Source organism: Psittacula echo (assembly GCF_963264785.1).
Source record: "Psittacula echo genome assembly, chromosome: 4".
Lineage (NCBI taxonomy): Eukaryota > Metazoa > Chordata > Aves > Psittaciformes > Psittacidae > Psittacula > Psittacula echo.
The window spans coordinates 9,560,871-9,586,822 of record NC_137738.1 but is presented as its reverse complement, the minus strand read 5'-3'; the positions used below and the strand labels follow the sequence as shown (position 1 = coordinate 9,586,822).

At 39.8% G+C, this 25,952-nt stretch overlaps 1 protein-coding gene across 5 annotated transcripts in view; it reads right to left on the bottom strand.

Annotated features, from left to right (window-relative positions):
- Nucleotides 1–25,952, bottom strand: part of FBXO11 (F-box protein 11) — a 76,664-nt gene that overhangs the window by 32,478 nt on the left and 18,234 nt on the right. For all 5 annotated transcript variants that reach the window (XR_013956566.1, XM_080615040.1, XM_080615041.1 and 2 more), the window contains exons 2-3: nucleotides 3,249–3,376; nucleotides 3,048–3,129 (exon numbers count right to left, since the gene is read on the bottom strand). Coding sequence is in view for 4 of the 5 variants with exons in the window: in XM_080615040.1 (XP_080471166.1) it covers nucleotides 3,048–3,129; nucleotides 3,249–3,376 (210 nt within the window). In the remaining variant the exon portion in view is untranslated. The remainder of the gene's footprint in view (nucleotides 1–3,047; nucleotides 3,130–3,248; nucleotides 3,377–25,952) is intronic.

The window sequence follows — 25,952 nt, the reverse complement described above, 5'->3', positions numbered from 1 at the left end:
ACACAAACTAGTGACAGTAATATCAAAATAAAGGGCAGAGAAAGCTGCCTGAAAGTGAATTACCTTCTTTGTACAAAGACCAAGCATGCCATCCATGAAACCCAAATTGTAAGTTATGTCTTGTAGCAGTAACTTTTATGTCCATTTTAATGGAGAAGATGGAGACAAATTGCTTTTGTTCCATAAGACGGCATTTAGTAAAAATATTTTCTTATTAAGAAGTAGAAATATGTCAGAAAATATAGCAAGCAGTATTCTTGGGAAAAATACCTGATAAATCAATAGGAAAAAGAAAAATAGAAATTTAAAAGGCAGGAAGTTCTGTGACCTATGAACAGTGCATGTATCCAATGTACAAAATAATAAATAAGTGACCCAGTAACTCAGGGTTCTCAGTATCTACTGAAACTCTGTAGTTCAGGGAAAAGAAAGAAATCATCTCTGAACTGAAGCCTTCCAAAGATGGTTAGCAAGAATTGCCCAGTATAAAATGGTTATGCAAATGTAGTGATCTTAAAGCAAGAGACGAAGGAACCTACGCAGTAACAAACAAAAAGGAAGAGTACATCAAACGATTAAAACCCTGGATTAGAATGACATGACAAGTGGCAGCGAAGACTGAAATATCCCAGTAAGCAGAAACATACATTTACAGTTGAGGTAATGTAAGGAAACTGTCAGAGTGTAGTGAATTGCAACCTTTCTGTAAATCAATAAATACTGTATTAGCATATGAAACAAATATTTGGATCAATAAGATCTAAATGCCATAAATGTTTTCTACAGATGTCTAACAAATGCTGACTTTGGAGGTTTACCCGTCAGCTGTGATACAAGCAGCACAGCTCCATCACACTCATTTCTTGACTACATTTTTGGTTTCTGTATTTTTTTTGTATTCTAAAATTTCTATTTTCTATATTTCTGTGTTGCTTTCCCATCAAGATTCTTGCATATTCACTAATCTTTCTGTCTCGATATTGAAGAACTTGGTGCCCATCACAGAGCTGCAAATGGCAGAAAAAAAATATATCAGTATTTCAGAATTCTAATGTGTTCTTTTGTTACAGTATCAAAGACTGATTTTTTTTTCCCCTCCTTACAATTTGAAGTGGCAACTCTCTCTCAGCAGCAGTAATTCTGAAATCAGGACTAAAATAAGGAATAGTCTTCTGTTTTTCCAGCTACTGGCTCCACTCCAGTTGGAAACTAGCTGACTCCATTTCTCCTTTCATTTCCACCCAGATTTTCCTCAACTCAGAGTCCATGTGAGAAGGAACGGTTCTCCACCAACACGATCCTGTGTTTCTAATCCCACACTTTCATTTCATCTACAGTTCTGAAAAAAGCAGCTATATGTTCCAGATGACAATATGCAATCTCCACTGATGGCAATCCAGAAAGTCTCATGCTTACAACTCAGTCACAACAGCTATCATTATCTATGCTAACAAAAACTGTGTGTGTATGGGGAAATCTCCCTGCAATCAATACCTGTACAAATTTAGAAGATTACTTCTGTAACTCAATTGGGAAAATAAAAAATAACTATCCTTCATACCAGGAAAGAGATTAATAGAAAATGGGTTAAGAAGGACACTCCTGTTAGACTGCAACTGGTTTGAATACAATCTTAAAAGTACAATAATAAAATCATTGATTACAATTCTTCTGGTACTTCCATGCTGGAGAAGCCCCCACAGTCTTTCCCCACATGAACTCAAGAATGTAACAAAACAAATGTGCAGTCAAAGCATGGAGAATTCCTCCGGAAATCAGTGTCCTTCGCCCTGTAATTTGTACCACAGAAGTCAAATCACATACCTTCTCTAAAGCAAGAAGGTGAGTACAAGCATAAGGAAGAACACATCAAAAGTGAATGACCTTGAAAAAAAACCCCTAAGAACTAACAAGAGAAACTGAGTCTATAACAAGACAAGTTTGCAGAAGGCTTCAGGAAATGAAACTGGAAGTAGAATGGCACAGGTTGATGTTCAGTTGGTTCTGGTTGTTTCAAGGATATAAATCTGAGATCAAATGATTCTTAAACAGTTGCTGAAATTATAAGAGTTAATGGGGGGCTTGAAAGAGAGAATCTACACTATGGAGAAGGTGAGAAGCCAGAAAGAACAGACTTCAACAGAAGCAATCAAAATGGACCAAAGCCTTGTGCCAGCTGCTCAGTTTTAATTCACAAAGTTAAGGGAGACACGGACTAAAAACAAAAAAAAACCTAAACAAACAAACAAAAAAAACCCCCAACATGCCAAACAAGAAAAGCAACAGAAACCACATCAATGGAAATTTGCAAGAGCTGGTGTTGATTTTCCAGGGAAGAGTGACAGCAGATCTCCTGGAACTAAAGAGCATGTCAGGAGACAAAAAGAAACAGAGACTAAAAAAATGATGCAGAGAAAAGAGAACAAGTAGGGTATGTATGTCTATATATGTGCGTGTGTATAAATATACATATGTGCATGCACACACACAATATAATTATACACACATGTACTGCACGTGTTTATTATACAATGTACATACATATTTGTTAATACCTGTCAGTAAGTATGTGTAATTTTTTTACTTACAAGCACACATAAATTCTCTCCCTCTCTCCACAATTAGGTGCTCTAATGACACACTGAAACTACCTCTAAACAATATCCTGGAACAATACATCAACATGAGAAACAGTAAATACGCCTAGTCAGACTGCTGCACCACTGCAGCATTACTGCTTCTAACAGTAGCTTGGATACATCTACACAGCATTCTGAGGAGAATAAAAAACCCAAACAAAACCAAAAAAACCCAAACCAACATGCCCACAACATGCCAGACTGAAGGATCAGATTCTAAATATCAGGTTAAATTCACCCTTCCAAGTTTGAAGTTCAGAACAAGTCTGCAGTTGTTTTTTCACTGCTGTTTCTTGGTTGGAGGACGGACAGGAAATCTAAGTTTGGGGGTGGTTTGTGGGTGTGTGAAGTTAAGTGATATCTCCACCCCTTCTTCCCCACCCCCTTTTTTGTACAAAAAGTTATTACCTGATAAATCCTGGGACTTTCCAGATACTCTTGCACGTTTAGCTCGGTGACCAAAGTTTTCAGTAGCTGAAGTAGAGGCACCCTTTAATGAAATAAATAAGAATCAATTCAATCATTAGGTGGCTTATGAAAAGTACTGTTCTTGCTGTTCTTAAACCAGTAAGATTTACTTTACAATTAAAAATCAAATAAACAAGTTACCTCCATGCTGCTCTTTGTAGGGCAAGCTGTTCTTTTAGGTAAAAGAGTTTTTCTGCGAAGTTGGTATGGACTATTTTGTGCACCAGGACCTGATTCTTCTGCAACCATATCTGCAGGTACATCATCATCTGTCAACAGAAAAAAAAAAGAATTTGCCAATTGGGATTGAAGTTTTGGTTTATACCAGAAAAAGGCTACAGAAATTTTCAGATATAGACATCCAGTCAGGAGTGTGGGGAAGTAGTGCTGGAGCACAGAGAACTTTTGGTGGGGAGTGTGGGGAAATCAGAATATATACACAGCATACATAACATTACATGAGAAAGTACACATGAAATAACTTCTGTTCTCATATGTACACAGCAGCTATACCAAAAGCCGCTCAAAAAACCCAAAACCATCAAAAAAAAACCCATCACAAAACCCCAGGCTTTCAGTTTCTCTGCAAGCATGTGCTTGTACTCACTGTGCTAATTCCACAACCTCATCACCTCAAATTTTTGACCTAACGTTACCAGCATAACCAGGAATGCTGGAGCTTCAATTATTAACCAGATGTTATCAAGAAATCCTTTAGTAAACACAGCATTTAGTACAAAACTCAAGGCAGAATTTTCCCCAAACATTTCAGGAATAGCCTAGGCCAGCATACAAATGCTTCTGTAAAATGGAGACATCTTTAAATACATGTACTCTGTTTACCTAAACTATGCTGTAAAAGAATGTATTTCCTCCAAACCCTTAAAAATTAACAAAAATTGCACCCCACCAAAAAGTGCAGAAAGTGTGGTGAATGATGGCTTTTATTCATTTCAATGAAGTAAAAGCGATGTCCAGAAAAGTGATACCATTCAGTAAAGCAGTTTTCCTGAAATATATTTCAGTGAAGAGAGACAGATGTAAACACTAGAAAACACACCAAACCAACAACACCCCCCCATAAACCCCTCTATCCTTCGAATATTAAACCAGTCTGTTTAAAAACACAAAAGCAATTTTAAAACTTCTAAAGATCCCTGCCATGATCCCAATATCATGATTTTCCTATGGGTTGTTTTGTTGGGAGGGGCGAGGGGGTGGGCTTTGACATAAATTATAAGACACTGCATTTACATGGGATGCACGCCATCATAGCCCAAGCTGTTACGTCTGTGATAGCTAACCAACAAAATCCTGAAGAAAAAGCTATTCCAGTGTCCTCCTGCTTTTTTCTGGTTCAAATTTCTCCTCTACCTTAGCAGGTATTTATAAATGCCTTGTACCATAAACACTGCCAGGACATCTAAACAGATGACAGAAGCTGGTAAAAGGATGAAGTTAGCTGGTGGCACGTGTGCCACTTCACACAGTCAGCTCAGGGCAATGTAGGAGAGCGTCATCAGCTCATTAATCCACCTGAAAACCAACCCTGCCAGAAGCATCTCCATGATCAGCCTTCAGCCAGCTCAGCAGCTACTCCTGCTCTGTGCAAGGAGGGGACAAGACCACATGACTGTGAAGAACCATCACTCCTCAACCCCTTCTGCAGCAACAGCACAAGATTTATTTATGCATTACGGAAAAAACCTAGAGGACAGTGATAAAGGAACTGTAGTACATTTTCCTGTTAAGAAGTGCCTGGTCCAGCACTGGCATCACACACCTGTAGAAGGTTACTGACCCCAGAGCAGACCCATTGTACACTCACAATTCAGTTACCTAACTTTACCTGCCTGTCAAAAGTACCTGAACAATTTAACAACATTATCAGCAGATAGAAGACAAAGTGCTACAGGAGAGTTCCCAGCCTTCCCTTACATGTCTGGGCAGAAAAGGAGCTGTGGGTCTGTCACAGTTTAAACCCAGCTGGTAAATCAGCACCATGCAGCCACTCGCTCACCCCCCAGGAGGGATGGGGAGGAGAATCGAAAGAATGTAAATCCCACAGGTCAAAATAAGAACAGTTTAATAACTAAAGAGTAAGAATAAAAGAAAGAATACCAACAATAACAGTAATGATAATAACAGGAAACAACAAGAAATGAAAGCTCAGAAAACACAAGTAATGCACAATACAACTGCTCACCACCCCGCTGACTGATGCCCAGACCTACCTGAACAGCAAACAGTCCCTTCTGGGTGACTCCCCCAGCTTATATACTGGGTATGACGTGCTGTAGTATGGAATACCCCTTTGGCTACTTTGGGTCACCTGTCCTGTCTCTGCTCCCTCCCGGCTTCTTGTGCCCCTCCTCACTGGCACAGCATGAGACTGAAGAGTCCTTGATCAGAGTAAGCATAACTTACCAACAACTAAAACACTGGTGCGTTATCAGCCTAAAGTCAAAACACAGCCCTGCACCAGCTACTGGGAGGAAAAACGTTACAGCTGAAACCAGGGCAGGGTTCGAGTTGGGCCCCACCAGGAGGAATGCAGGCAGACACCACCAGCAGCAAGGCTGATAGCAAAGCACCCGAACACTGCAGCACGTATCTACTTCTCATCCCTCATATCTATTTAATATCTGATACAATAATTGTGATATCTGCTGTTACAATCCCCAGAAGCATGCTACTCAGGGATTTTCAGTGTCCTGCCTTAAGCTTTTTCTTCTATTTTGCATTAAGACACAAAATGACTGCTCCCCACCCCGCTCTGGATGGTCAGTACAATAGTTCAGAGCTGCCACATGAAACACAGCAAAAGCAAAGAAAATAGGAGGAAGAAAAGAAATAAATCAAAGGACAGAATTTTGATCCCCTGATAGGCGATGAAAAGGGCAGAGACAAACCCCAGTCAGGTCTTTAGAAGTAAACCCGTGGAGGCAACCAAGGACAAAACATACTACTGCTGGAAAGACAAGGCAGAAGCCTGTGGGGGAAAATGGAAGTAAAGGTCAGTTTGGCTGAAATACTGAAGGACTAGCTAAGCAGAAAAGAAATGTATTCATTTTCTTGCAGTGGGTTTGTGAGGGTGGCAGGAGTCCCATTTGAAGATCACTTTTCAAGCACAGATGACATTCAGGGATATGCACACATTCACTCAGATTCACAGCAGGTATCCAAAGAATTAAAGTCATCTTTTTTGCCATTCAGAGAGAAGGGCACTAAGGGAAAGTACAAATCCATGCAGTGCCCAGGGCACACATGTGCCAAGGTGCCCATCAGCAGGCAGGCACCAGGGAACATATCGTGACAACGGCCTCAGGTATCATGAGAGTGGCTCATGGGGAGGAAAGTGCCTTAGGAACCCAAAGCTTCCACGCAGCCTGGCCCTGCCTAAACCTGCTAATTGCACACAGGTAATTTCATGGCTAGGAAAGGATAAGCAGACTCAGGCAAGTTAGATAACTTCTTTCTCATCAGCAGCTACACCTTCGAGGGACTGACCAGCTCCTGCATAGATTTAGAACATTTCAGGGACGTTAACAACTGATAATGTTTTTCCAAATGTGGCCTTTGTAGCTACTGTCAAATGAAACACTATCAGGAAAGCCAGGAGGTTTAAGTAATCTGTTACAGATTGTTGTTTTTGCACTTGTTTTTAGCCTTCCAGATGCTCCACATTGTAAGCTCTGAACAGACTCAACAGCTACAATACCAGCTTTGAGGTAAGTACTTCTCAGAACGTACTATTTCCTGAAGACTGCACATTACCTTTCCCTAAGCAAGCAACCTGGCAACACTCAAAAAAGACTTGAGAATTCCACCAGCTGAATTTTGAAAATCCTTCCATAAAAAACACTCTCACATAACAGACACATGCTTGCTTCGAAGCAGAAAAATCAACTTTAAAATACAGAACCTCAGTGCCTCAAAAATATTTTGGAAAACCTGGTTTTAAAGCATAACAGTATCAGCTACTGCATCTAATAACACAAATAAGAGGCATTATAATCACATTTATTGATGGTAGAAGTATTAAAGTCAATAAACAAATTTGGAGGAGTGTATGTCAATATCCTAATACAAACACCTGCTGAAATGACTGCCAAATGCTGTCACAGCTTTAACCAAGTCAACACATTTGCAGGTTTTAAGAGATTAAATTAAGCTAAGTTTGCTCTCAAATCAACATTTACCTGAATATTTTACACCAATTATATTGCATAGTAAGATAATTTCAAGCAAAATCATGTTTCTTGAAAATTAAAAACTTAATGATACTGACAGGTCAAACCTAAATAATTTAAAAAGTATCTTATTTGATACTTCAAAACAGCTCATGAAACCTGACCCATAACAGTACAAGTTTTAACACCCACAAAAGACTTGTAAGGACAAATACTTCCAGGAGGAAAAGAAAAATGAGATTCATCTGCCACTCTGTCAACTGCTATAATCAAGACAGTCTTGCATTTCCACACATGCTACGTGAGTCTCTACTTTTAAGAGTGTAGGATAAAGAGTATATAATTAACTTTATTTTGTTCCATGAGGAGACTGTAAGTTACAGAAGAGTGACAAAGGACTGCCAAAAATAATTTAACATGTATATATACATATACACAGATCAAAAGGTTTATCATGTCCACACCATCTTCTCTACAAAACACATGTGCATGTGGTTTTACTTCTATTTGACACATGTTCAGATAGTATTTCCAAAAGGAGTCTTAAATATTAATGATGACTGTCATGAAGAAATAAGGCTCATAAAAAGCTTGAAAAAAAAAAGAAGTATTTAACACACACACATCCCCACCCCAATACACTCTTACCAGAAAAAAAGGAAAGAAGATAAAAAAACCCCGAGGGTTTCAAGGACTAATCTGTAGAATTTAATCAGTTTTAACATGGTAATTTCACTTTTTTGTGCTATTTTTCTGTATCTTCCCAAAATGGGGTAGGGGAAACACACCAAAAATAAGAAGTCCAGAGATGCAAAATGTTGGGGGTGGCAGGTATTCCCGAACAGGCACAGCACTGGGATTATTCCTGCAGACTGGGGAATGAAAATGGTGTGAAACATAACCAGTTTTAAAATAGAGAAATCCTTAGCAAATTGGGAGTAGGTCCTAGAAAACCCCTGAAAAACAAAATTAACCCATATTGAACCTATCTGAACAACGATTCATCTTGCCTATCAAACAAATTTCAACAGTAACAAGAGCTCATGATACAGTGTCTTAAGTAGAACTGTTGCAATTTGGGAATGAAATAATAAACTATCAAGACAAAAAAAAAAGTACCAACACTGTCCATCTTCATAAAGAGAAGAAAATCTGAAAAATGCAACCAAAATGTGAGCTGATCCAGCTCAGTTGCTTTGGGTAGAGGAAATCTTGCCATGCATTTGGCAAACCATGGGTAAGGCATACTGCCAACCCGTGAGATGACAGCTCCAACTAACTCACTGCTGGATTAGCTTAAAATTGGAAAGGAGCAGAACAGACAACACAAATTTAAATGAGTAGAAAAGGAAAGTACATACAAAAGAGATAGCAACAAAGGCAAAATAATTTATGGAACAGGAATGCAAGGCAGGAGTTCTGAATTTGCACATACAGTAACTGCAAGAACATAGACATCTCCGTAACGAATTGTCAACCCAAACCCAAAGGAGAATACACCCACCCACCATTTTTCTTTAAGTAGCAAAATCTCTGGGAGTGAGCTGTTAAATAAATGTATGCATCAATGGTGTGACTGACACTCATTCTATGTCCTTGCAAACACTCCTAACAAGTGGCTGAAGCCTAAAAGCAGATACAGTAACAAAGCCTGAAAGACACTGAACATAGAAATGGTACATTTTACTCCTTGTCTCAGAGCAAGAAGTTTTTCCCACTAGCAGAAGCTTTCCCATTGATTCAGGGCAGCATTAAAAAGGTTAGTTTAAATTACAGATGGCAGGTTGCTTTTGAAAGCAGAGACCATTTTCTCTTGAAAGCTGATTATCTCTCTACAGAGCAAACCACTAGAGCTAGGAACACCACCCTCACATCCCCAAAAAACCCAAAAAAACAATACTCAAACAACTCAAACTGAGGAAGATGACATGCAAAGTTCATCGAGCCCAGAATCAACATGTCCTAAAGGACAGTGAAAGACCACCAAAGCACTCTTGCAAGTTCTATTTCCCCAAGGTGGACTTCAAAGCAACCTCAAAACCCCAAGACCCACCCCCCAGAAACAAGAGGCACATACACAGCAACTGTCTTCGTTTCATGTTTAATGTTAATGAAAAATTGGTATTAAAACAAGAACTAGCTGCAAACTTGTCTACTACTAGCATGGAAGAGACTTTAATAAATACCGTAATACATTTTAATTATCATTATGGAAAGAAACTTTGCAGTATTTTCCAAGCAATTTCCAAAGCAGCTTACTCACAAAGATAAAAATCTAATAGGTGGTATTTCTGTAAGCTTCTGATGGCACAGGTCAATAAGAAGGATTAATCTCTGACAGGAGTCAAGGCTTTTGGGAACTGGAAGAGACCCGGCAAGAAAGATTCAGAGACAGCTCTCCACTCAGAGAAGCAGGCTTTCAGTTTGGAAAGGGGACAGACCTAACATTAAAAATGTATGCTTAAAGACTACAGAGGATCAGACTTACTGAACACCATATGGAATAAAGAGATTCTGCCTTCTGGGAAGCAAGAACTAGACACAATAACCATTACCGACTACTAGAGTATTTTAAATATACATACCATTTCTCACTGATAATAAACTGACAATACATAACATTATGCAAGCTTACTGTAATTTGTAATAGTTTACTTGAGAAACAAGATGTGGAATACCCAGAATTTTTCCTGCATTGAAGTCGTTTATTATTTCAGTGAAAAAAGAAATAATTATGCTTTAAGCTAAAAATCTCTGTATTTGTATAGAGCAAAAGAAACAACACACACACACACACACTCACCAGGACTCAAACAGCACCTTTTTGGAATATGCATTTTCAGCTTTTAAGCAGAGATACCCAAATGAGACAGCTTATTATTCTTTGGAAATAGGTCATGCAGTTATGATGGCCTAAAAAGAACAAGAATAGATCTGATGCTCAACTCTATCTGTATTTGCTCAAAAGCTCATGTTAGTTTTAGATGTATTTTCTATAAGGAGCACATTAATTACTCCTTTTGTCTACACAGAGAGTTTCTTAAGGTTCAGATTATTTTTGTGTTATTCTTCAGATCCAAAGGAAAGCAACTTTTATCTAAGAATCTGATCTTTTCTCCCGCTCAGCACATTGTGAATCCCATTACAGCATTCTCACATAGGTGACCCAAATCAGATGGGAGAGAACACGCTGCCTCAAAGGTCTGTCAGGTCAGCCAGCACCCTCAAAATACTGCATGCTAAAATACAGCTCATACACAAGGCAAAAGCTTCAGTTCTTAGAGCTGGCACAAAGCAGACAGGGAGTGAAAGGAAACAACTGTGAAAGATAAACTGGCTGCAAGCCCAAACCTTGTTCCCAGCTATATTTCTTTAAAAATTATCAACCATCACAAACAGCAATTCTCATCTCAACCTCCTTCACTAGGGAGTTCATAGTCTAAAACTATCTAGCACAAAAACCATGTGTGAACATTAGCTACACACAGCTCCTATTTTCCTTTTCAGAAGCCAGAAGCAGAAAGTGGTAACTAGGATTTGATGAAAAATTCTAGCTTCTTTTCCAAAAGAGGTACTGAACATCATGTTAAAGACGGCATTCCTAAAAATAAAAAATACATTAACATGCACATTTTTATTAGACATACAGAAGAACTGTGCAAGTACTGCATGCTTGAGCTACTTGTTAGATAACTCAGAGAGGGAAGAAAAAATATCTCTTTCCTCCAAATAAGCAGCTCTAACAATCAGCACCAGCATGTTCCAAACACTGGTTCCAATGCACTAGAATGAGAATATAGTTTTATTCCTTTGATTTTTTTTTTTAATTATCCTGTTTTCCCAAACTGATGATACTGTATTACAGCATCATCTATAACATTAAGCAAACTAACAAACAAATTTCCAGGTGGCTGCTTTGCAAGTATTCGATTAGGAGAATTTCCCTTCCTGCTTAATAGGCAGCTTGACTCCTGCTCTGCCAAGCTTTCACTGAGAAGGCACAAGGATCCCTTTTTGGGTGCATTCCTCATTAATAAAGCAATACTCTCAAAGCTGTACGCCTTGCTGCATGATTCCTTGATGCTACAATTAAAAAGCTGACCAAGTAGATTTTAAAGGTTCAGGAATATAGAGTATTTAAGAGCCTTTCCTCATTACATTTCCTATTACATTAGAGTGATACTAAAGAAAATAGACTTTATTATTACAAACTGATTTATTCCACACAATAGATGGAATACTTATTCCATCTATTCTGACTACTCACTTAAGTTTCCAACTAGGACCTATTTAATTAAAATTTCTACCTGGTCATATCGCTTCATTTGTTAGAGCAGTTGGGTTACCAGTTTCAAAGGTCATCCACCTCTTCGGCTGAAACACACCAACTTTAAGGGCTTTAAGATGACAGAGGGTAGATTTAGATTAGATAAAGATTAGAGGAAAAATTTCTTCCCTGTGAGGGTGGTTAGGCGCTGGCACAGGTTTCCCAGAAAAGCTGTGGCTGCCCCATCCCTGGCAGTGTTCAAGACCAGGTTGGATGGCGCTTGGAGCAACCTGGTCTAGTGGAAGGTGTCCCTGCCCGTGGCAGGGGGGTGGAACTGAATGAGCTTTAAGGTCCCTTCCAACCCAAACCATTCTGTGAGTCTATGAACTTCCATCTCATTAGAAGAACATAGCCAGTGACAACAATAAAAACTCACTGTAAGAGGTTCAAATATTCCCATTTTATTCTGCACCACAATTGACCAGAAAGATGTTTCTGATCAACTATGCTGTTTGTAAAAAGGCCGGACACTGACAGGATGAAAAACAGCCTCCAAACCTTATGTACTGGCAAGAGGGCAGATGCTGGCTGGGGTCAGCTGGGACAATTAAGTAAATTAGTTTTATGGAATAGCCATTAAGGCAAACTGGTATTTCCATCTTGTCTGACAGCCTGGCTCAGGCTAGATAACATTTTTTTTCCTGAGAAAAATGTCATAGCTAGCATATGTAAAATAAATAGGAGATATTTGTGAGGACAGATTATTTCTAATAAGCAGAGAGTAGCTGAGCTATGAAGCAGAAAGCTTACATTCTTTAATTAGAGTAAGTCTGGATATTCTTGATACTAGTGAACTCCAAAAAGAATGAATTAGAAGTTTCTGAATTCCTGGTTTTATTAACTTCTGGTGGCAATTATTTCAGCCTAATCTCATCCTACATGAGTAACGGCCTTTAGCACTGTTGGAACTAAAGAATGAGCATGACACTTATTTTCTCTCTGGTTGAGTTTCTGGTAACTCAAAAAAAAGGAAAAAAAAAGGGGGGTAGGGGGAACCCAAAGTATAGAAATGAGTAAATTCAGTGAGAACGCAGAGATTTGTTTTAATGCACCTACAATTTACATTTCAAATTTTCTATGGTCCGTAACCATTTGCAGAGATTTTCTGTGATGCATGAGAAGCTAAGAGAAACATGGCTTCCTTTGAAAGGACAGCAAAGTGTGTGTAATGAAACAACCCACATAGCTACAAGTCTCATTATGACTAAACACTATTGTAGCTATTCAAGCCTAACTCCCGTAAAACAATTTCAGGGCACAATCATTTCACCAATTTTTCAGGAAATGAAAGCTTCCCACAGATTTCTCTGCCATAAGCCACATCTGCAGAGCACTGTTGTAACACAGGCAGAAATGAAGAAAAAGTATAATACATCTCTTGCTACTAAGAGTAATAGCAGATTTGGAGATACTTGCCATGCAAAGCCATCTGCCTTCTATGGACTCTACATCAGAAACAACTGACATCTATCAACACATTGGACCAACTGGAACCTAGTTATGTCAAGGAGCAGTTTTGATATACTAAACTAGGAATATCATAAGGTTCACCAGAATTAAGATTTAGAAATGCCAATCTCAACAAGGAAAGGCAGTCACAGATCTACCTTGCAGTGAAAAAAACCTAAGGTGGAAAAAAAGGCAACAAGATGAAAGGCCAGAGAGTTCTTTCTGTGGTGGGGGTTGAGGCGGTACAGTCAGTAGTATTTCCTCCAAGAAAGAAGCAAGAAGAAGACAAAGTACATTAGTAGTACTTTAGAGCTTCCTGGGTTTGGCTGTCATTCATCTCTTTCTGTATCCTACTATTACGTTACATCAGAGGAAGAAAAATAATAGTAATCAAGAACCAGGAACCATCAACTCAAGAACTTCATATGATTTAATGTAACTAGGAAAACAGAGGATCACCAAACAAACCTTTGTTTGATTCTTCATTTTTTTCATAGATCCTAGATAACACTTTGTCATAGTCTTCACAAACAATACAAGCCAACAGACTACAAAGCATAGTTTTTTTTGGAGAAAACTGGAATAGTCGGACAAATCAAGGGAGGGAATTCTCCCCTTACACTCTGTTCTGGTTAGACACACCCCTCCTCCTCACACCCCACAGTCCTGCATCCAGCTCTGGAGCCGCAACCCAAGAGGGATGTGGAGCTGTTGGAGCAAGTCCAGAGGAGGCCACAGAGATGCTCTGAGGGCTGGAGCACCTCTGCTATTGAGACAGGCTGAGAAAGCTGGGCTTGTTCAGCCTGGAGAAGAGAAGGCTCCAGGGAAAGCTTAGAGCAGCTTCCAGTGCTTAAAGGGGCTGACAAGAAATCTGGAGAGGGGCTTTTAACAAAGGCCTGTAGGGATAGGATAAGGGGGAACGGCTTTAAACTTACAGGGGAGATTGAGATTAGATGTTAGGAAGAATTTATTCCCTGTGAGGGTGCTGAGGCACTGGCACAGGTTGCCCAGAGAGGCTGTGGCTGCCCCATCCTTGGCAGTGTTTAAGGCCAGGTTGGACGAGGCTTGGAGCAACCTGCTCTAGTGGAAGGTGTCCCTGCCCATGGCAGGGGTTTGCAACTGGATGAGCTTTAAGGTCCCTTCCAACTCAAACCGGTCTGGGATTCTATGAAATACATACTGTCCAAGCAAATTTTTCAAGTTATGCTCAGCTGCAGTGGTACTTTACACCAGTCATTAGTCTAGGAAGCAGCAGACCAAACAGTCCAGAGGCAAAAACCTTGGCTTTAACTTTGACAGACAGCTGGGAGGAAAACACACCTGGACCTAATACTCACAATTTTGGATATCCAGGAGCATGTCACTAGAAAAAGATAACTGAATTGCAAAAGGTAAGATATGAATTCTGCTACCTCTTTCGGCCATTTCTCCTATCTTACTATTACAATGGTATTAAATACATACGCCACTTTCTCCTCCTGCCCAAGTACTACAAACTTAAATATTTTTTCAAATATTACAGCTAACAAAACAAAAACACAACAAAGAAAAACCCCAAAACCAAACAATACCCACCCTCAACCATGAAATGACACCATGTCAACTGCCACCGTATCAACGTGACTAGCAACAGTAAACTGGAAACTTCTATACACTACAGACTGAGGAGAAAAAAAACGGAACTCATTTAGATCCCTCCAAAATACTGCAACAAAAAGACAACCTCCCTATTGCAGTACATATTTACACTGCCTTTTAGCAAGGCTATTCAATGATAATTATGCCAAAACATGTGCACATCAAAAAAGAAAGCACGCATTTATTGTCCTTGATCAGTCCAAAGTATGTTGGATCTAACATACTTTGCAATAAGGCAGAATTAACAAGACTAACTGTGGCAAGGTTTGCATGCACCAAGACACGCTTATCATTACTTACTCTGAAAAGCTTTCTAAATGACTGTTCCTAATATTCTATTACTTGAATTACCAACTCCAAAGTGCCTGACAAGAGTAGGAAAGCATGGCTCTGTTTAGCTTCAGGGAAATGACTGTGGGAAAATAGTGTGTGGAACTATAAACAAGCATTGTCAGGGTGTGGGGATAAAAATGCTTTGTTACTCATTACTTTGCCAGCACGTATGTTATTAAGACGGGTTAAGAAACCTAACATCAGACTCAAACACTAGCTCACCAGGTAACTTCTGACTGAAACCTAAATTGGTTAAGAGCTACAGTAAAAATAAAAAGCTGATATCAACACCAAATACCATAGTACTAAGGGCCAATAGACTACCTAAACCCAAGCTGCTTTGAGAACAAAAGGAAAGTAAGCCCTATATGGAGGGCAATTAACCATATCCAAACCTTCTACTCTGGAAAATAAGACTAAATTGGGTTTCTACCAAGTTTTAAAATATTAATACATTATATAAATACAAACTGGAAGAACACAACTGTCTGATTTTAATCATAGAATGGTTTGGGTTGGAAAGGACCTTAAAGCTCATCCAGTTCCAACCCCTTGCCATGGGCAGGGACACCTTCCACTAGACCAGGTTGCTCCAAGCCTCATCCAGCCTGGCCTTGAACACTGCCAGGGATGGGGCAGCCACAGCCTCCTTGGGCAACCTGTGCCAGGGCCTCAGCACCATCACAGGGAAGGATTTCTCCCTAATGTCTAATATCAATCTCCCCTTGTCAGTTTAAAGCCATTCCCCCTTGTCCTGTCCTTACAGGCCTTTGTTAAAAGTCCCTCTTCAGATTTCTTGTAGGCCCCTTTCAGGTATTGTAAGACTAAGATCACCAACATGTGTTACAAAACAAGCATCAAGAAAGATGGAAACAATGTTTTGTATTATATGTTGAAGGTAATCGCTGCACAGGGAGGATACTTTGCTCTTCCATGCCCTATAGCGTAAGGATCTCCTAAGCACCCCAATCCAGCACTTACTACTCTTGGACATCTGGAGGGTGAGGAGAAAAATAACATTCTGATTTGTATTAGAAAATCAAATGACTGTTTTGCTGTATTAATCCAGGTTTTTACCTTTGTTGTTTCTTTCTCTCCTTCTAAACAGAACTTTCATAAAACTATGGGTTTTTTTGAAGACACACACTTCTTATTTTAAACCTAAACATTGTGCAAGTTCTATACACATTAGTTACCCAGCCCATTCCACTACAGAATCACAGAATCCCAAGGGTTGGAAGGGACCTCAAAAGATCATCTAGTCCAACCCCCCTGCAAGAGCAGGGTAACCTAGAGTACATCACACAGGAACTTGTCCAGCCTGGCCTTGAATGTCTCCAACGTAGGAGACTCCACAACCCCCCTGGGCAACCTGTTCCAGTGCTCTGTCACTCTCACAGTAAAGAAGTTTTTCCTGATGTTCACATGGAACCTCTTATGCTCCAGTTTACACCCATTACCCCTTGTCCTATCACTGGACATCACTGAGAAAAGCCTAGCTCCATCATCCTGACACTCACCCTTTACATACTTCATAAACAAGCACTCTACAGCACTCACCCAGTTTTAAGTTTCCCGTCTTCAGCTGCAATGGAAACACGCTATCAGATGCAGCCTCATCATGTATTTTTACCTATAAAAGCAGTATCATGCATAAGATGCTGTATCAATGAACTTCTAAAAGCTTTTTTCAAGTAGCTATTAAATTTCCATTAGTATAGTCTATTAACACTGCCATCTCAGTGCGAGGAGCTCTTACACAAGTTTACATAAACATTTAAGGGCATTTGAACTTCATAAAAAACACATTTTTAAGACATAACAACAGATTTTCACACAGGAACTCTGTTTTTAACAAAACTCACACTAAAACATCAGCAGCTGCAACTGCTAAGGTGTGTGTGGAGGTGGAGGGCAAATATCAGGGTATTTGGCTGTCAATTATAACTTCTGGCAACTAATTATGTTAATTGCAGCTACATTTTTTTCACTGAGATTCTGAAGTAAAATGTGACGGCAGCTTCATTTAAGAGCTTCCAAACTGAGGCATGTTTGCAGCCAATGCTTTCAGGTTTAAAACTGCAGATGATACCCTGCATCTTGATGGTTTCAACCACTCACAATTTTGCTTAAATTAATAAATCTAATCCAGCTTTTTCTCAGCATCTCTCAACTATTTTTCTCCTAGTGCAAATCTGGCTAAAGCTCTGTTTTACTAAACAACCTGGAAACACCATCTTAAAAAAAGATAAAAGTATTTTACATTCTTTTCCCCACCCCAAATAAAGGAGCTGCTTGCTATTTGCATTTCAAGTTTCTTCTTAAGCACACCGAGACAATAAAGTTCAAGCAGGCAGTATAAGCTTGGTTACCTGAGAGCAAGCTTAAGTCACAAAATGGAGAGGAATTAATAATTTTTCATACTGTAAAACATCCAGAGGAATGTGCTGAAAGTTTTCAACAGGGTTATTTTTCCCTCTCTCCACTGCCTTTTATGTCCAGTCTCTCTGTACTTACAGCAGAATCCTTAACTTTTCCTTTTCTTAGACAGGTCCTCCTTCTGATGCACCTAAACTCCCATTTTGTTTAGTTTCCATAGTTCTGGATATTCATTCATTTTAAGGCCAGATAGAATGGTTCTTTGTCATTTATTCCATACCCTTTTTGAAATTCTGAGCCACCACACTCCTACAAATTCCCTGTAATTTGTCATGCTTCAGGATGGTAAATTTCTATTTTAAAATAATGTGCATTAACTGTAAAAACTGCTTGAACATATGCAACAAAAGGAATGAGGAAATGGTGTGGTTGAAGAAAGGGTCCAATAACTCAGCCCCTTCCAGACTCTAAAAGGCCTGCACTATACACAGTAATCCCGTGTTGTAAGTCATTAAGATATAGACTGAAATGGCCATGGAAAATAACCAGGAGGCCACAAGGATCTAAAGAGGCTTTATGAGGAAGAAGTAGTGTTCTTTATCACCAGGCCAAAAAGAAAAAAAAAAAGGAAGACTATCTAGAAAACTGACCAGCTTAATAAGCAACTTGTCCTTTCGTGTATGGATAGTTCAATGACTACCCATCTGCTTCAGGTATTTTCTCTCAGGCATACACACAAAGTAGGGTATTTAAAGAACAAGACATTAAGGAGTCTGTAGACAAAATACATACAGAAAAAGCCTGAATCATTAAAGTCCTTTCCTGATTATTTTGCCTACGTTTGATAGAATCACAAACTGTTTTGGTTTGGAAGGGACCTTAAAAGCTCATTTAGTTCCAACCCCCTGCCACAGGCAGGGACACCTTCCACTAGACCAGGTTGCTCTAAGCCCCGTCCAAGCTGGCCTTGAACACTGCCACGGATGGGGCAGCCACAGCTTCTCCAGGAAAAAAAAGGTGGAAAAAGACTGCTTAGAGAATACTAAAAGACTTCCCATGGCAGCTGCCTCATGGGGAGGTTCCTCTCCATCCCATAACTAGTGCTGACTCCCTCTCTATCCCCCTATTCCCAACAAGCCTACACAGGTCTATCCTGTCCCTTTTAGTACTTCTTAGTATTGATGAAAAGTTAAATACACATATACAGAATAAAAATGCAGCTGTTTGTATACGCATAGCTGTCAAGGCACAGTGTTCTTCTGCAGACAATTTTGATATATGTATAAATAAAAAGTCATGTAAGAGAAGAGTCATGGGTGTACAGCCCTGGAACACTTCCACACACGCTGATCCACCAGGAAAGAAAAACCTCTCATTTGGCCAAACTAATTTTACTTAGTACGTCAACAGACTAGGTCAGTCGCAACACCTCAGTTGAAGAGGGCTGCCACTTTTAGCATTAATTCATTGTGGTTTTTAGGTCATTTGGTTTTATTCCTGCAACCTTTTAAGGATGTAGAGTATTAACATTAAGAAGAAACATCACATTACAAGCAAGAGATGGCTAACAAACCTGCAGATAAGCTCCATATGACAACTAATCTTACAGATAATCATCTCTTCTGGAGGACAAACTGCTCAAGTATCATGTAAAACAAAGACTTTTTCTTGGCCCAAAGAACTGCAAAATTTCCCTTAGCTTACAGCTCCATACAAATAAGGTGAGAAAACATTTAAATACTGGAAGAATATCAGGAAAAGAAAAAAATCCATGTGAACATAAGGAGACTTGGTTTTTTACTCCAAGGGTGGCTGAGCACTTGCAGAGGTTGTCTGGAGAGTTTGTAGAGCATCCAAGCGTTTTCAAGGCAGCCATGGCTTTGCTAATTATGGCTTATTAGAGCTAAAACAAGACAATAAGCAAAAGATCAGCTCAAATGGCTGCTCCATCCATTTTGGAAGGGTGACCCAAGTTAAGAGCCTAGGATCCCCACACAGTCTAAGGGAGAAGGTGCCATCAGAGAACAACTCCTTCATTGCTTGACTCCAGCATTCTCATCAGGCAGGTAACAGCTCTCCCACTGCACATACCAAGACTAAGTATTTATCACCAGATTTCCTGTTACATGTCTTGCTCGTACACTGTAGCTCCAGTCCAATTGCTTTGACAAAAGGAATGCTTTGTTATAAAACAGAGATTTGTAGTACCTTAGCGTGTTGAAAACCTCAGCCCATTTTCACTCTCCTGAGTACTCCAAAAATCCTATCCTAATATCACAATGTTTTGGAAGACCAGCCATAGTCACTATACAGCTTACACTACTACATAAGTATTTTCTACACTGGCAAGCTATGTTAAGTGATCAAAGAATCTGTATCAAAATATATTTCATCAGCAAGAAACCTACTATGAAGGAATAAGAAGAATATTTTGGGTTAAATCAAAACATCCTCAGTACAGCAATTTAAAGATTTTACTAAAAGTACTAAAATATAACTTGTTAAATCATTCTGCAGTTATAGAAACTCCTATGCATTACCTCATTCCTTCCCAAGTGTTAGACCCAGTTTCATTTCATCATCTTCCTGGTCCAGAGGTTTGAGGGGAAAAATACACCAAACATTCTGACCAGGAGTTAGGCTGTAAAACATAAGGTACTTCTACACACTTGACCAGGCAAGTGAAACATCACCAAGCCTTTACAAACACACTGCGTTTATTTAATAACAGCTACAGGACTAGCAACTGATGAGTTATTTGTAACAAAAAGCTACTTCAGAGTAGTAGCAACCTTTTTATGAAATTGAATGCTGATGAGTAACTGATCAAAACATCACTTTCTATTTCTTTAATTGTATCTACAGGGGAAAAAAAAAACCAAAACCAAAACCACAGAAGAGGGCAATCTCAAAGGTGATGCATTAAGACAGGCACACAGAAATAAAGAAACTGCTGCTTGGCCCTGTGATCAAATTTATACTGCTCAAACTCGGTTATAACAAAAATAAAAGCTTTTATTACAGACATATAGGAAGAGGTTTATCCCTTAGCACTAGAGGTGAGAAAAAGCAAGACAAACTCCAAGCCATCCAACAGATCTTCTTTAAAAGAATTAAGATTTCACAATCAAGTGCTAGGGTGAGCACAGAGCCGTGATAACCTCCATCCCTGTTCAGAAGTAAAGCCTTCTCAGACACAGTGACCTGAGAAGGGGCTTACAGTCTCATCAGGCACACACCCCTGGGCTGTGCACACCAAGCTCTCCCACTACAGTCCCTTTGCTCTCTTCCTATCACAATCTTGTGCTCTTCCAATCATTTCTGTTTGTGCCAGGACAGATGATGTAGTTGACTTGGAAGTTCTATGTACTTAAGGGTGAACTTCAAAATAATATCTCTGTCCCCATCTTTCATCAAGGAAATACTTACACTACTACTGTACACTATTTTGTACAACTCTGTAAATATCCTCCTGGTACAAAGACAGAATTCATTCTTTTTCCATGTTATTGTTTCAGGCTCATAGTTTTTGAAAAAAATAAATAAAGAGGTTCTACTATGTCAATTCACAGTTTCAGGGATCTTTGCAACTGTAAGCTGAAGTGTGCAAGAAGACACAGAAAAACTCACCTGCTAGACAACATCACACCAGCCAGAACACATCAGCTAGAAAAACAGTAATAATATATTCACCCTCCTACACCTTCATTCTGAATTACAGTCAATTTGCTCAGAGTGCAGCCACATGCAGTCACTCTCCCTTACAAAGCATGATCTCAAATTAACAGATCTCAAACTAATGAATCTACCTGCTGCACCGAGATGGCTGTGTAACACCAGCAAACTGAATTTGTTTTCCTGGCCCTATTTTCTGTGATCATCATCATCTTGGATTCAGTTTCCTTCAGCAAATCATCCTATCAGTTTCATCTGTTCTGAACTTTCCAATCCAACACACTTGTAAACTACTCAGTTGTTTCACTGCTGTTGATATCCAGTAGCACTGGAGACACAGCCAAGTTAGTTACTTCAAACACTCAAAGCAGGGGGGGAACCCAAACTTACCCTGAAGAGCTCATGGACATGGTTGCAAGCAAGACTAGAACAGGAAAACACAAAAAATAATCATGCTGAGTTAGTTTTCACACAGGCTTACATCTGCATATTGGATGTGCAGTATTTTGGGGTTATAGAATCATAGAATAGTTAGGGTTGGAAAGGACCTTAAGATCAAGTTCCAACTCCCCTGCCAAGGGCAGGGACACCTCACACTAAACCATGCCACCCAGGGCTCTGTCCAACCTGGCCTTGACCACCGCCAGGGATGGAGCACTCACAACTTCCCTGGGCAACCCATTCCAGTGCCTCACCACCCTTACAGTAAAGAATTTCTTCCTTATATCCAATCTAAACTTCCCCTGTTTAAGTTTTAACCCATTACCCCTTGTCTTATCACTACAGTCCCTAATGACTAGTCCCCCCCCAGCATCTTTGTAGGCCCCCTTCAGATACTGGAAGGCTGCTATGAGGTCTCCACGCAGCCTTCTCTTCTCCAGGCTGAACAGCCCCAACTTTCTCAGCCTATCTTCATACAGGAGGTGCTCCAGTTCCCTGATCATCCTTGTGGCCCTCCTCTGGACTTGTTCCAACAGTTCCATGTCCTTTTTATGTTGAGGACACCAGAACCGCACACAATACTCTAAGTATGTGAACAACATTCACACCTCTCTGTCCCCGCTGACTTGTCTGTGGCCATCTGTTCTCCTAGTTGACCATTTGAGATGACGGCCGCACAGTTTAAGAACTCTGCTCTCAAAGACGTGGTTGAAACTGATGGAGCCAAGCCAGAACTGGCTGCTCCAATCTCAACATACTCTACCTGACTCACAAGTGCACAAGTGAGTAATGTCTTCCAAAAGGAGGTGGGGAGGGTTTAAAAGACATTGCTGCTTATATTCATTCAATTGCTATTTCTTTCAGACATCACCCCTATACTGCAGGGATAGAATTTAAGTATTTTCTATGAACTTCTTTGAATTTAAATACCACTGAAAACTGCTGATGACAATGAGGGAGTATTTAGTGAACTACACCTTCCAATGTTTGATCTGAATTGCTTTAGCTTGTGCTAATGCTTAGGAAATCAATTCAGTAGCAAAAGCCCTTAATTTCATTAACCACACTTATCCCGTGTTTTTCTTTACTGAACTTGCAAACTGTACAGTCACACTCACTACTGTGCAACTGATGTTCTGATAGAATGGCCACCTTTTCCCTCCACCTCAAAGATAATAAAAGCATCTTGATGCCACACAAGCATACATTTCACAAACACACCACCCCTCAAAGGTCCCTGGAAAACAATTCAACTTGTGAAGAAAACACACAGCCCATGGCTTCCCTATGCTCCCAACCATGGGCTGGACAAGTGGGCATTATTTCAACTCTGTGAAGCCTAAGGTTTCCAGCCAGCAAGGCTGGAAGGCAGGCTACTCTGAAATACAGATTACACCTTGAAGAACCCTGGCATCGTACAGTAGCTGGCTGACAGTATTTCTTTCCCCCCCAGATGTCAGAGCATATGCCACCATTGATGACTAACAAGTAAGGAACACAAAGAAATTTTGGTGCATCAGTCAAACCATGATTGAAAAAACCATGAAGCCTGACATCAAATCAGACTGCTATCTTTGAAGTGGAATACTTAACAGCCAGTGACTTATTTCACATCAGTGCTGTCTGGATTTCTGATACAGGCACGATGATGAGAAACAGGCCAGAGCCTGAACTATGATGGAATGAATCTTTATCTCCAGTTGATAGACACACTAGTAGCAGACAGGTGTACTGCACTATCTACAGTGACATTCTGGTGTCATGGTTTAAACCCAGTCAGTAACTCAGAACCACACAGCCGCTCGCTCACTCCCTGCCCCTTCTTCCTCTTCCCTCTCCCAGATGGATGGGGAAGAGAATCGAAAGAATGCAACTCCCACAGGTTGAGATAAGAACAGTCCAGTAACTAAGGTATAACACAAAACCGCTACTGCTACCACCAATAATAATAATGAGAAGAGAAATAACAAGGGAAGAGAATACAACCGCTCACCACCCGTCAACCTACACCCAGCACAACCTGAGCAGTGATCTAACCCTTCTGGGTAACTGCCCCCAGTTTATATGCTGGGCACGACAAGCTGTGGTACGGAATACCTCTTTGGCTATAGTTTGGGTCAGGTGTCCTGTCTCTGCTTCCTCCCAGCTTCCCCTCCTCCCTGGCAGAGTGTGAGACTCACAAAGTCCTTGGTCAGAGTAAACATTACTTAGCAACAACTAAAAACATCAGTGTTATCAGTGTTGTTCCCAGGCTGAAAGTCAGAAACAAAGCACTGCACCAGCTACTGAGAAGGAGAAAAATGACTGCTACTGCTGAACCCAGAACATCTGGGAAAACACTGTGGCAGTTGGAAGTGTCCAGTTATAACCAGAAAATAACAAGTAAACAAAGCTAGGGTAGCACCAAAGACTTATTTCCATTAACAGTCACCTCTCATGTTTTCAAAGTATAAAGAAAAAATCACTTCCAGAAACATTCCTAGGGAAAAAAAAATTAAATTAGTAAAAAAATCTTCCACTTTTTATCTCAGATTCTCGAAGGACTTCTAGCAGATTCTGTCTCTGATGGAGGAACGTTCAAGGCCTCTGTTACAAAGTAAGAGCTATGCATGTAGGATGCAGATACTCAATAACAGAAGAGAAAGAATCTTAAATACCAGGAAGAGTAAGAGTGCACCCATTCTGCTCCTACACTTTCACCTTTCCTGCATAATTTGATGCCAGAGACCTGCAATGCTTGAAGGAACACTAGTCAGTGCCAACAACTCAGCCCTAACCCTGTACTAACCATCGCTTCTAGAGGCAAGAGGGTTTTATTGACCATCTGGCATTTTCACCTTGAAGGGAGCTTCTCTTAAGTCTTCCTAGAGGAAAACCTTGCATGCAAAGCATCTACAGACCCATGGTACTATCTTTTACAAAGCCAACTCCATAAGCCACATCCACTTTCTCGGCAGACCAATGCCTATCACAGGATAGCAACAGTCTGGAGTGCAATCTCAGTAGAGCAGATCACAATAATCTTATGCATGGAAAATGTATAGTACATACATTTAAAAGCATAAAAAGCCTCATGACACAACTACATTAATTTAGTCTGTTATGTTGTATTTGAAGCGCAAGCATAGCCACAAGCAGATTCAATATCACTGAAAACTCAAAAGAAAAGAATCTTTCACAAGTTGTTCTTTAAACAAATGTTTTGAATGCTCAGGATTTAGCAAGTAAAATACATTGTGTGCACTCAACATATGCCACATGGGTCATGAACACAGCCTACTAAAGAAGTAGATGCTTTCCTCCACTGAACTAAAATATACAATAAATTATATTCCAACCATTAATTATATTCCATCCAGAACAGCATCCTTAGATCACTGTTTGGTTTTCCACTAACAGAACTGGAATATTCTAAGTGTTCTAACATGTATCAAGACATTCTACAAGTGCACTGAGTTCTGCCATGTTTCCCCTGTACTTTGGTTCAGCACATGGAGTATGAGCCACCTTTGTTATACTCATGCTCAACACAGCCATAAAAATCGTCTGAAGATGCATTCCAAACAACTGTCAGATTAATTCTTGAAATATTTACTCTCAAACTCTGACTAATAAAAAAAAACCCCAACTGTTCCTATTTTATAGATTGAATAAACATTTTATATTAAAGTATATTACTTGAAGTAAATTGTTCACATGTAATTGTTACTATTTTACACAATATAGATTTTAACAATAATTCTTTAAAATATTAACCTTCAGCATGCATCATGTCTCACAGTTCTGAAGTTAATCCACAGCAGCTATGGCTGGTTCCCAAATATTTCACAAAGTTTAAGGCATAAAGCACAAATAAGAGGACGAAGACTTCACAGCACAATTCTCCAGTGTATGGTACCTATTGACACGACTTGCCTTTCTAATCATTTAAGCAAAGAAATAAACACACTTCAGAACACTATCCACCCTTTTGGAAGACACTCCCCTTTCATTTCCCTCTTGAGGAAGCTTGATCCATGTAGCCTTCACCCATCCATCAATAACAACAATACAAGCCCCTACTAAGATCATCTCTGCTTTTTCCTCCTCATCAAATGGTGTTTGCATTTCTATGCCTCACTAGGATACACCCAATCCCCGACTTACCTCCACTTTTTGACCACAAAACAGACTTCTTCAGGTGAGGTTGAGATTCCTACCTCTGGTTGTTCAGTTAAAGACTGAAAAAGGCCGCAGGACAAGAGCCCTGCCTTGAGTCAGGACACTTACTTGCACTTGATTCTCCTCCATCCTTAATTGCGAAGTTTATAAACCTCTCCCTCCTTACAGTCACTAATCTTCATAGATACAGCTGGGAATAGATGCCTTGAGTCTTTTTTGCATCTGCCTCACTTGCATGGAGCATTTGAT